The sequence below is a fragment of the Rhinolophus ferrumequinum genome, chromosome 27, assembly GCF_004115265.2.
Source record: "Rhinolophus ferrumequinum isolate MPI-CBG mRhiFer1 chromosome 27, mRhiFer1_v1.p, whole genome shotgun sequence".
Lineage (NCBI taxonomy): Eukaryota > Metazoa > Chordata > Mammalia > Chiroptera > Rhinolophidae > Rhinolophus > Rhinolophus ferrumequinum.
Window position 1 is genome coordinate 13,940,997 of NC_046310.1, and position 13,414 is coordinate 13,954,410.

Sequence of the window (13,414 nt, forward strand, 5' to 3'; positions counted from 1 at the left end):
CTCAAGTGTGCAGCTGGAGGCCTATAAAATGCAAATCTGCTTAAAGCCCTCCGATGGACAGGAAAAACTAATCTATAGTAGCAGAAAGCCGATTAGTGATTGCCTTGGGCCAGGGGTGGGGGTGGGGAGGTTGAATAGAAAGAAACATGAGGAACTTTTTGGAGATGAATGTTCTGTATTTTTTGACTGTGGTATTGGGTATACACCCAATGGGTACCTTTGTCAAAATGCATCAAACTGTACATTTAAAAGCAGAACGTTTTCTTTTACGCAAAATATGCCTCAATCAACTTAATGAAAGAAAGATACCCTGCAACGTCACCCCACTGCCTGGAGGATGAAGATCAAATTTCTTATCCTGCCGTAAGTGATGATATGGCTTCTTTCCTTCTCCTTCTCTTCTTCCATCCCGTAAGCACCCGTCACATGAAATACACTGCAGATCTAAAATGGGCCTAGATCTCCTGCCCTTCCTTGTCCACCTTCCTTGTCCATCCAACATGTTTCTCGAGGTTCAGCTTGTGCTGCCCCATTCACGTACCTCGCAACCCACAAGTGGTCCTTCTTCCCTTGTGTTTCACTGACCCGACATAAACGATATAAAGTTTTCGGCCGCACTCTCGTCTGTATATCTCCCCTCTCCTTTACTGGGCTGTGGGTGTGACCTTTGGATCCTGTCGTCCCCCTTCTTGTGTCTCCAGCGCCGATCACTGAGCCGCTCAGTCTTTGTTGAAGGAACCGGGACATGACCATTGCCGTCCAGCCCAGAACACGGCAGGACACGTGTTCCTCCAGACCTCCAGGGGGCGTCGTAGCAGTCGCCAACTGTTTCCCTGCTCTAGACTTCTCTGGGCCAGCTCCCAGAATCACACGCTCGGGGCTGCGGCCCCTCCCTGGCAACATGTTGCCTTCCTATTGGACAAGGGCGGTCAGAGTCACCCAATGAAACGAAGCGTTGGTGGGAGGAGGCGCCACCATCTTTGGGCTGCTGGGCGCTGTGTCGGGTGGAGGTGGTGGTAGTGGCGGTGGTGGGAGCTAGGTGCCTAGCGTAGTAGGTGGGCCGGGTTGCGCCGGCTCTGGTCCCGACCTTGCCTCCTTCTCCCATTGCGCCGCGGGGCCCACGATGCCGCAGTACCAGACCTGGGAGGAGTTCAGTCGCGCGGCCGAGAAACTTTACCTCGCCGACCCTATGAAGGTAAATTGCCGGCGGGGCCGGTGCGGCTGTCCCCAGCCCAGGGTGTCTTCCCTGCCATCCGCTTGGCCTCCGGAGCTTCTTCAGCCCCCTGCTAGGTGCTGCGAGTGAGCAGAGACGGACCCCGCCAAGTCCGAGGGTTCCTACTGCCTCCTCCCTGATTACCGGCCCTGAAATGGGCAAAAATCAGGGTCATTTCAGGGCCCTAACATCTCCCTTCGGTCTTTCCCCGGCCCCGGTCCCTCAGCTTCCCTTAGGGCTTTGGTTGGTTTACGTGTCTCTAAGGGCAGGGCTCCTCCCCCTGCGGCTGCGGCTTCCTGTCCGGTAGTAGACTTGCTGCCCTCTTCTCGTACCTCCAGGGTAGAAGGGTACTTCGTGTAAAATAAGATGGTATTTTTTTCTGCCAACCCCGAGACATGTTGAAAAACCCCAATTTGGAGACATCTACACCCATTGGAACAGTGGTTCTTAATTTGGGGAGCGGGAGGGGGGCAATGCCCTTTTGAGAACGTGAGAATGCTTGCACCCTTTCCTCAGAAAAATGCACTTAAAGGTTTGCAAACAATTTTAGGGGCTTGAGAACTCATTCATGGCCCCTTAAAAGTTACTACAAGTGGATGCCAGAGGTTAGCTCATTATTAAAAAGCTAAGGTTTATTGTCATATCTAAAACTTATTTGAAGCACCTTTAGTTACCTAGAAATCCTGAAAGCTTTTTAGAACTGGCTAAGTATCAAGACGCTGTAAAACATTCTGTTCCATTCTTTACAATAAGATAATATAATAATAGAATGAATTACATATTTTTCAAATTGAGTACCTCGATTATAATACAATTTTTCTGGCTCCTCCATTTGGATGACTTCCCTTGTTCATAGGGCCATTCCTTCATGCAAACAATATGTTATGAGAACAATACGGAATTTTTGTCCAGAAGTACCCATAGTGTAAATATAAAATATTGAAAAGACAGTAAAGCATATACAAACTCACATCAGGAGTAATCATATTTTAAGAATGTGGTGGTGGTGGTCGGGAAAGTGGAAATAAAACGGTAATTATGGCGCATTGCTGTGAACAAAGATGTCTAGAATAGACAGAAAAGGGAAAACTTTTCAGCTCTACACGATCAGAAAATGCCAGGGTCCTAAACACTTCTGTGTCTTTATGATAGCCTTCTACTGGCTTTTAATAGGAAGGTAAAGGCATGAATCGGGGAGGGAGCTTGACTAAGAGTTTTATCGAGTGCCTTCTATGTGACAGGCATTTCACATATATTTATATGTATAATTCACGTGAACAATTAAGACAACCCCTTGAGGTAGATGAATGAACAATCTTAGATACATTAAACGATTTGCCTAGTCTAAGAGATTAAGCTAAAGTTTGAACCAGGTCTCTAAACCCCAAGTCCATGGTTTCTACCAGTTCATACTGCCAGGACTAAGGAGAAAAGACATTTTGTCAGAACTCCCCGGGATCTGTTTTACATAATTTTCTGTCTTCTCTCCCCACCACATTGAACCTGTTCATGATGATACACATGGCCTTTACCATTCTCTCTGGCATTGCTCCAATTGAAGATGGTATTACTGCCCAACCATGTAATAACTTCGGAGTTCTGTCTGCCTGTTGAATCCCTCCTTCATGCTCATGCCACAATTGTCTAAAACACAAAAAGTTGAATTCTCTCAGTTTCCTACTTAAAAACTGGTTCTTCATTGATTGCTGGATGAAGTTCAGACTTCCATCCTGCAGTCTGATCCTGTCTTCAGTCTTTTTGGCTTTGTCTCCCACCATTTCCACTCTCAGCTCTAGATTCAAGAAGCTACAGAATTCATCGAATCTTCATTCAGACTGCTTCCTTAGCCTTTCTGCTACCTTCTCTTCCACCTCCTGGAAGCCTCTTTACACTTCCTCTCCCCCCAGTCTAAATTACTTGTTTTCTCTTTTAGCATTTTACCTGTATATGCCTTTATTGGACTTACTTCGTGCTCTTTTGTGTTTTGGTTGTTTTGGGTTGGTAGAATTCAAAGTTCTTAAGAGAGCAAGAACCATGATTTCTTTTTCTCGCTTCAAGGTATCTGACATGGTAACTTATTTGCTCCCTAAGTTATAAAATGGACCGTCTTATAATACTAGAGACCTTTTAACTCTCATTTCTACTAATGAAGCCAGTGAGTATTTTAAAGAGCTGAAACTTTACATAGTTTAAAATTTCAGTTTCTTTTTGTTGCTGGAGAACTGAACTTTTTAAAAATATGTGAAACTGAATTTCATAGCTCAATAAATAGAATCAGTTAATCTAACGGTAATTAACCTAGTTATTATTTAGATCTACTGGTGAGTTCCCTTTCTTCCTCCACCAGGACAAATCTCATAGGGTGGTGTGACTTTTTTTTTTTTTTTTTTGCAATCCCAGGGAAGCTGAGCACATAATGGGAAAAGCTGTAGGTTACAGCTCTGATTACCCTTTTTATTTAGTTCCCAGAATTGTCTTGAGGCTTCTGGTGCCACATTATAAACACTTAAAAATTATGTTCCTGTTTTGGCTTTGTAGACTGCACTTTTTAAAAGTTATTATATTGGTTAGCAAAACACTGACTCAGCTGCAATACACTATTTTGAAACTGTCATTTAAAGAAATAAAATAATGTTAATGGAAGTTGTGAACTCTTGGGAGATGTCTTCTTTTATTGGAATATGCTGATATCTAAATCATTTTCTTAACTACCTAACTGTAGAATGCGAAACAACAAAAAGTATTGGGTAGCATGGCATTCAATGTAGGAATTACTCTAGATTTGGGACAATTGTTGATGGAGACTTCTTTTCAAGACAGACTTCTGCCAGTTTGAAGAAATGTACTGGCATCTCTTCAGTGTACTATCATGTACCGTCACGATAAAGATGTAATTTTGCTGAATACTTTAGTCTCGGTTCGCCTCCTGAGAGCCATGGGAAAGGGAAAGTGTGAACTATGATTTCCTGACAATGGATTTGAACTTCAAGATATTTCTGCTACGTTTTTTTCCCTTTTCCTATCATTGCTCTGTGGCTAGATGTGTTAGTATTGTAGGGGAGAAATACTTTTCTCCTTTATCCTCATAGGCTTAATTGCTGGGGTCCTGCAAATTAAACTGACAGATTAACAAGAGGAAAAAATACTACATATGCACTGAGTTCACAAAAAATGTAAGGAAGCAGTTAGAATTCGGAGCCTCTATACCATCTTAAAGGGTGATAAAATGGGAAAGAAGCTGGACAAAGGAAAAGGGGTTTGGGGCTTCTGGAAGGAGGGTAAATTGGGGGAGAGTGACTAGGAAATGTATGATGAAGAAGAGTTGTGTAGTACAGTTTGTTCATGCAGATAAGAGGCTTTCTTACAACTGAAAATTCATGCCACCTTTACAAAGGTTAATTTATGTCCTGCTTTTAGCCAGAAAGGGCAGAGAGCTAATTTCCTTCAGCTCAGTCCTTATGCCAAAGAGGCTTATTTTGAGGTGGTGTGCTCTGATCCCCTTCAAGATATATTACTGTCAAGAAATGCCCAACACCTTATGAGTCTCAAAGACAGTGCCTGAATATGGATGTGTTCAGTACATCTCTTCAAACTGGCTGCATGTAAAAGATTCAACTTTTCTTAAGTCTAAGAAAAAATAAATTGTAGCAATAGGAATAGAGTGGACTAAAATGCTGCTTGTATCTCATTTCAGTAATACGTTTTTAGTAAAAGTGCTTTTAGACATTTTGGCTATTCTAAAAGGATCTGTTTTAGCCCACCTAAAGATTCACTTATTTATGAGAAATACCCTTGACTTCACTGTTTCTAAACCCGTATTTTTGTTTCAGGCACGTGTGGTTCTCAAATATAGACATGCTGATGGGAGTTTGTGTATGAAAGTAACAGATGATTTAGTTGTAAGTATACATTTTTGTTGCATACTTTCAGATTTGTTTGAGATAATCATTTAAAAGTAGCTACATAGAAGTCATGCAGATTACCCATTAGGATGTTTATTTTGCATCTCGTTCCAAAGTCAAGAACAGCATTCTAGAAGCTACTTCTGTAGGATCTGGAGGAAATAATTGAACGTGCTTCATTAAGACAATATGTCAAGTGTAGTTTAATAATTGCTCTCTTCAGACCTTAAGCAAGAGGAATGGAGGGACCAAAACTGGACGCAGGGAGGTAACAGTTTCCTTATAGGAGTGTGAGAAGTCGGTGGTGGTATTTGAACACAAGGTTTAGGCTTTCGAGTTACATCTCTCTTTCCCTGTCTGCTCTCTCCTGTCCTTCCTCACATCCCATTCGCTCCTTAACCCTCTGCCACCTGCTTCCTACATTCCACTGAGACTGCTCGTGGCGAGAGCTCAGCAGCAGCCCTTTCGTTTTCAAACCCAGCAGTCTCACGTGTTCTTGCCTCACACGACCTTCTTGCTGCTTTTGATACAGAAAGTCACTCTCTCGTGGAAAGTATTAGTTTTTGCATCTGCAGCTCCATTTTATCTTTCTCTCTGTTTCTGTTTCATTCTTTGCGGATTACTTCACTGATGTGCCCCCATAAATACTGGTTTCTCCAGGATTCTGTCCTTGGTTGCCTTTTCGTACCACTTCTTTTGGAGTAATGCGTCACTCAAGGTAAACTCCATCCTCACACGACCCCAGATCTCTGCCCTTTTCTTCTGCTCCTTTAATCTGCCATGCTGGCTTAGGCCTCTGTGCTTTGAACATTCTGTGTCCATCTTTGCAGTATTAAATTCCACTCCGCCCCACTAGGCAAGACTGCTGCTGACCTTTCAAAACTCTGCTCAAAAGGATTGCTGCATCTCTTGCTTTTCTTTTTGGCTCTTCTTGTGCTGCATCACAATTGCTTTATCCCATTTGTCTTTTTAATAGATTGTGAGCTTCAAGACAATAGAGATAAGTCAGTAATAGTCTTACCTGTATTTTCAGTCACTAGCCTTGACCCAGAGGGTACTTAGTAAATATGTTTTTAATAGATAAATTATTTTAAAAGTTTCACAGTGACTAAAAATCACTTTTTGGTCATGTGTCTTTTAATGATTATCATGTCTTCTAAGGACCGATAGAATTTGGTGAAGTAACTGAAAATATGATAAAGGAAGAGTAAATTGAGGTCTGGTGTGCTAGACTTAGATTCAACAGATTTGAATCCTGGCTTAGCCATTGCCCATGCTTCAGCCTTGGAAAAGTTCAGGCAAATGTTAGGCTTTCTGGGCCTCGATTTCCTTATCTATAAAGTGCCACAGTCATAGTCTGCTTACCTAATTGGTTTGTTGTGGAAAGGAAACCAAATATGTGAAAAAAAACACCTACCTACCATTAGTGCTTGCCACTTAATCGACTCAATAAATGTGTACTTGAATCTTGAGCAGTCACATCAAGAAAAATTTTAATTGTGATTGTCACAGAGTGGATAGGTATATCTGTATGTCCTCCAGAGAGAATAGAGCAAAACAATAGTAGCAAAGACTCAACTTCTTACCCAGTCATACATTTGCTACATTGTCGGTAATCTAGTTTTGCATAGTTAATGTATACTTTTAAAATTTCTGACAGTGTTTGGTGTATAGAACAGACCAAGCTCAAGATGTAAAGAAGATTGAGAAATTCCACAGTCAACTAATGCGACTTATGGTAGCCAAGGAATCCCGCAGTGTTGCCATGGAAACAGACTGAAGGGTTTGAAATGAAGACTGTTTGCCATGTTCTTAGAAGTAAATGTCTTTTGACTTTGAGACCGAAAATACTTTATGTAACTAAGGGGGTTATTCAGAAGACCTGAGATCATTTTTTTGTACTTTTTTTTTTGTTTGTTTTTGTTTTCTTCTCTTTTTCTTTTTGTACTTTTTTAAAAGTGTTTACTTTAGAGAGCTAGGAATGTAAATGCTTTCAGTTAGAAAGCCTTTATTTTTGGAAATTGAACAAGAAATACATCTATCTCGGAAACTTTGCAGATTATTTGATGCAAGGCAAAATATATTATTATTTCTTTTGGTAAATTTGTATCAGTAATTGAAATTGAGATGTCAAGAAAAGCATATTCTTCCTTAAATTTAGTATATCCATCTTTAAAAAACATTAAATATAACCAATTTTGCTGGATTAATAGATTTCTTTTAGAGCATACAATTTGTGCTGTTGATGACCACCAAATATATAATAACTAGAATTAACTGTACAGCAGTATACTGATAATGTACAGTAGTGTCTCGATTGTACCCCAAAGTAATTAGGAAAACCTATGCTTTACCTTAAACTTTCCAAATTTAAACAATATTTTTGAATATAAAGGATTCATAGTATTATCTTGTTGAGCAGACTTACTTTGAATCTAGTTTTCAGTGCCCAAAACACCGAACAGTTCCTTTAAATGCACGAAGAGAACGATCACTGATGGACTGAAAGCACCATATTACAGAAATATTTGCCATATATTTCCAGTTTCTCAGAAGGGCTATGGATTATGTAAACTGTTAAACCTTTGCATACCTCTCACCTCCCTGCTCATTTCGCTCTTTGCTTAACCAAAGTGTTAAAGCATGACTGGTACAACTTAATATTTTCCATTAAACCAAAAGTATGATATTATTTGATATTTAGCTTATATTTGTAACCTGAATGTAATGTTCACATGTTGATTTGTACATTAAAATATTTTTTGTTAGGAATTTGTCATGTTGAGCAACATTTTAAGATGGAAAGTTCCATTAGCTGTTACAAATTTTGACATGTTTCAGAGAGGTCAGTAAATAAAATGTTATGTGACTATATATTGTTTCTCTTAAAGTTTTTGACTTCTCAAGAATTACTGATTTCTTGACCGGGTTTACTGTATTCATGTAATCGAAACTGAGCAAGTAAATTTTGTTTGTTTTGTTTCTTGGTGCTTTAGTTACATGACTTTCTCTGAGCTGTATGTTGTTAGCAAGATTCTTGATTAAGGAAAATAACATCAAATAGTGTAAGATTTTTTAAGTTTGGGGTTTTTCCCCTCCAGAATTAGTGGGGTCACTGGAGTTTTTTGTTCTTTCTCATTTACATCTTCCACTTTTAACACTACTTTGTAAAGATAATCAGAAAGGGATGGACTCATATTTGGGTTCTTGGAGTCCTTTGTAGCTTATAGCAGAGTGGATACGAGCAGAGGTTCTGAGGCAGACGCCCTAGGTTGTAGTCTTGACTCCACAACGCCTGCCTCTGTGGTCTTAGACAAGATCCTTTCTAAACCTCTATTTTCTTCTGGAAAGTGAGTTAACAATAGTACTCTTAGGACTTTATGAGGATTAAATGGCATGATCCATTTTAAGCCGTTAGCACAGTGCCTGGAACGTAGTAAAGCTCAATAAATGGTTGCTATTCCTACTATTATTATGACTTGTTTTTCAGGGGGAAGGGTGTAAGTAGCTACAGCTGTTAAGTTTTCTCATAATTTTAATTGAATGATTATTTATTGGTAATGTCTGCCTTTTCTGCCACGCTGTGTCTATTATTACATGCCATTTTTGGCAGCTGGGATATACAAGATCGTCCTCGTTGACAGTGTTCTTGCGTGTTTTGCGGGGGGGGTGGGGGACTAAAATCCTTAAATCTAAAACTTGTATTTTTTTGTGTCTGCAAAAAATAAAATTACTGAGAGAACTAGTTGGTGTTAAAAGTATTGAATCTCTTAAAGACCATGTAAATAATAAAGTACCAAATCATAATATATTCTGAAAATTGCAGTGCTGGGTACTCTTCATTTTGTTTTAAAATGGAAGTATTTCTAGACACTATAATCACACGTCCATGGATTATTTTTTAGCAAATTGTTTTGTGATACATTAGATCAAATGCTGCTGACCTAAGGTAATCCAAATGAAGTCATGCGGTCATAGAGATTCTAGGTACAGTTAGCAGTTGAAATAATTTCATTTTGTTCTTCTTTTGTAAAGACCCATTCTCCTTGGATCACAGAGCCCATTAAACATAGCTGCTAGGCTATACATGTTCTCTTCTAAAGGGTTGGCTTCTCCCTAAATAAAAATAGTATTATTTATATTTTACTATAAGACCGGGAATATAATATAAATACCAAGTCTAATATTAATTTTTGCTCCAAAAGACGCATTAGAGCTGATGGTCTGGCTCGGTCTTATTTTCGGGGAAACACGGCATCAGTTTCGACATTCATTCACATGCAAACAGGAGATGCAGTGAAGTCAAAGCCTTGACCAATAAGGGACGGGAGCCAATACTCCCACTTTTTGTCCCCTGGGTGGACAATTCTCATTTTATAAAACCTCTAAGATGGTCCCATAGAATCAAGCACCAGTTGCCCAGGGCAGTGGCCAGGTTGAAAACACATCCTTGTATTGTCTTTTCTTCCTTTACCTTTTCACCTCCCCAGCCCTTACTCCTTATCTATCCCTGGAACAACTTCCCAAATGAACTATTTATATGAAAGCCTTTGTCTTGGGCTCTGCTTTTAAAGAGCTCTTGGAAATTTAGAACATGATAGCTGAAATGAAAAAGAAATGAAAAAAAAATTGCAGAACTATCTCAGAAAATAGAGATAAAAGACAAAAGTTAGAAAAAAAGGAAAGCACAGGAAAAAACAGTTCAAGATTTGGAAAATAGGAATTCCAGAAAAAAGAAAATGGAGTGGAGGAAATTGCCAACAGAATTATTTGAGAAATTTTTACAAAATTAAAGGACATGAATTTTCAGGCTAAAAGGGCCCTCCTAGTGCCTTACACAAAGGGTAAAAGCAGACCAAATGTCAAGACAGATGATCTCAGAACCTCAGAATGGGGGGATAAAGAAGATCCTATAAGCTTCCAGAGGGCAGAAGAGGGCTCTAGAAAAGGATTGGGCATCAGAATGGCCTTGGACTTCCCAGTGGCAATACTGGAAACTAGAAGATTGTGGAGCAGTGCCTTCAAAATTTCATCATGGTATTTTCTGTTTTGTATGCACACCAAAATTTAATAATGGGAAGCATTGAATAAAGACATTTCCAGACATATTTAGATTGTTTTACTGGAGTAACAACCCCCCAATGTTTTTTCAATCAGTACCTTGAAAAAAGGTTTTTTTGCTCAAGTCACAGGTACCTGTGTCCAGTATGAAGGCGCAGATCCTCACGACAGCTCTTAAAGCTTCTGTTCAGATGTCACATCATATTCTATTGATCAAAGCAAGTGACTTGTCCAAGCTTGCTGTCAGTGACATGGGGCATTCTATGCATCCGCAGGGAGCAAGGCTCCGAAGGTTACATAGCAAAGGGCATGAAAATACAAGCACTGACTCCCTGGCGACAGTAATCTATCTGCACACTGTCTGAAACTTTTACCCACATACCCTTTTTCAAGAAGCCACTCGAGGATGTTTTTCTAAATCAGAAAAATGAACCAAGGAAGAGGAAGATGGGGGCTAAAGAAAGCGGATCACCAGAGAGCAGGAAGGTTCCCCAGGCTGCAGGTAAAGGGGGACTCAGATGACAGCTGTGCACCAGAGAGCAGACCAGGAGGCAGATCTAAGGGCTCCTCAGGCACTTCTTTAGGGAAATGAAATGGAAGAAAATCTGATGGGCCTGAATTTACTAGGAAGGGATTCACATAACTGATAAGAGGTTATTGCTGAAGTAACGATTGGTACGTAGAAAATTAGGCAAGTATTCTAGGGAAAACAACATGCTCTACAGGAAAAGGAAATTAATCACAGTTACTATAGATCAGCCCCGATTTGCCTTCATAATAATGAGGCAACTGAAGACTGATAAAGCTAAAATTATTTGGGGAATATGGGGATGATGGGAAGTCCAGGTAGTGAGATGAATTTAAGAAAGACCTAATTTACATGTCAGTTGAGGTCTTCGACAGTTAGTGCCCAAGCTCAGGTTTCAAAAATAAAACTTATAAGAAGCAAATGTAAATATGCAAATACGAAACGAATCTGCTAAAAGGGTTAAACCTGGTTTGCTCTTCAAGAAGGAGAATGGGGAGTGGGAGGTTGAGAGAAGGGCTGCAACTGCTGTTGTTTTAAAAACCTCTAGAGGCAGGTGACGCTTCAAACAATTGACTGATTAAAATGCGGCGTTTGATTAAATAGTAGGTTGGGACAAACGTACTTGAGGTTTAAAAGGTTAAAAACAAGTGGGGAAAAAAACCGCAATTATTTTTGCACCAACCTATTAACAGTCCTCCCATCCCCGGCAAAACAGGAACAGTGAGTCTCATACATAAGGCATGGTCAGCATGCAGTTCCAGCACAGGCCCATAGAGGGCCCTAGAGAGCCTTTACTGCTATTGAAATTCCTGTTTGCAGACTCGCTTATTTACCTCAATTCTTCTGTTGCCCTTTGATCTTCACAAGATTATGTTGTTGACCAGAGCTCTGGAAGCTCTGGGAACATAGTATAGTCAGAGATCTCAAGAAACCTGGGAGAAAGTGGTTTGGGGAGTCAGTGTGAAGTCATTTAAAAGAACGTTCAGGATCAATGAGTAATAATGTACCCTTCCGCTTTTTGGTGGATATAGGAAAAGAGTTTAAAAATCCAACAGTTAGCATCTTGTCTCTTCATTTACATCTGTTAAGAAAACAAAATGCAACTGAGTCCATTTTAAACACCTTATTGGCGTTATTCAACGATGCATGGATGGGCAGCATCCCATCCAGCAAATAGAAAGGAGCTCGAATTGCTGTACAAAATGGAAGATTTTAAAGGCAGGAAGACGGGACCAAATTATTAGCAAAAGGAAAGATTATTTCAGACTAGTTCACCTTCCTTTGGGGGTGAACAGGGGGGTCTATCAGAAAGATTAACTCACTAGTGCTGACCAGATAATCCCAGATTGACTGGTTAACAATTACATTTCTGGGAGTGGCTGAAATTGCAGTTAAGTTAGGTCAATTGAGTCTTGTTTTGCTGACATGGGGTTTACCACAAGGGACTCCATTTTAGGCCTGTTGTCTCTTTTTTAACACATCTTGTTATAAAATATGAACTCTATACAAAATCTTAAATTATTTTCTATTTGTAATGACTCAGTGCATAAGAGATACGATATTGTCATTCCTGCTATCTCCCAACAGATAACTTTGCAAATTGTCTTGCCCATTGTACATGGGCAAGTTTCTAGAAATTGGGGATTCTGCTTGTGTTTCATTTTCGGTTGGCTTGTTGGGAACACCATGAGCTAGCAGATGACTGGTAAATATACTTGATGATAAAAATGATGAGAAGACACAGATATGAAACAATTCTATGTAATTGGTATTCTTACAAAATGCTTTCTCTTTAGGACATTTTGTAAAATAACCATTTGGTATCCCCACCCCCACTTCTTTAATGTCACAGTGGATTTGTAATCTGTTAATCTTGAAGTAGATATACTTTTGTAATGAGTAGTGGGTGATATGCCCTTTTGAGAAGCTAACTGTAATAAAATACACACCGGGTCTGGTGCAATCAGTGATCTTTCAATTGGCATATGGTAAAGCAATTTATTGGTTAACATCCAAAGAGCAAAGAATACCGGGCAGGAGCCCCAGGGCAAATAAGAATAAAGGAAAAGCTTGGGTTGGGGAGCAGAAGGAAACAGCAGTTTGTTAGAACTGACCTGAGCCTGGAATTTGGAAGAGTGCAAAACATGCTTTAGACCCTAGAAGAAAAAGCAATGAATCTGGAGTGCTGATGGCCCGGAAAACAATATTTTTAAATTAATTTTTATTTTTATCCATATCCATGGTTTTTAAGAAATCAAATAATCAAGACTTAGAATAAAATATAACAATCCCCCATCCCTTAATTGTCCCATTCTACTTTCAACTCTTTTGGCATCTAATATGCGCATAATGCATGTTTCTTCATTTGTGAGTTTTAGACATTCAGTTTCTCTAATAGTAGATAAAGACTCAAGCATTATACACTCACTCCTACTGCTCCCACTGCATCCACCCAATATAGTAATAATAATTATTTTGTTGTTGTTAAACCAATAGTGTTTACATGATTATGACTATGTAAATATTGCTCACTACAGAGCCAGACAGTGTTCCATGGTTACATTTTCTTTCTTGAGCAACTTTGTATTCCTGTAGTTAATCAATTTATTCCTTTGCTTATTTCCCTATGTTCCTTTCCTTAGTTTTTTCCCCCCAAATATGCCATCAGATCTGACAAATGTCTATTCATATTATTTTCCCAAAACTTAA

At 39.5% G+C, this 13,414-nt stretch overlaps 1 protein-coding gene across 1 annotated transcript; it reads left to right on the plus strand.

Moving 5' to 3' along the window:
* Positions 1–371: 371 nt before the first annotated feature.
* SRP9 (signal recognition particle 9) lies at positions 372–8,930 on the plus strand. The gene is made up of 3 exons (XM_033099815.1): positions 372–1,195; positions 5,044–5,112; positions 6,776–8,930. The coding sequence occupies exons 1-3, from the start codon at positions 1,124–1,126 to the stop codon at positions 6,893–6,895; spliced, it is 261 nt and encodes an 86-aa protein (XP_032955706.1). The 5' UTR covers positions 372–1,123; the 3' UTR covers positions 6,896–8,930.
* The last annotated feature ends 4,484 nt before the right edge of the window (positions 8,931–13,414 follow it).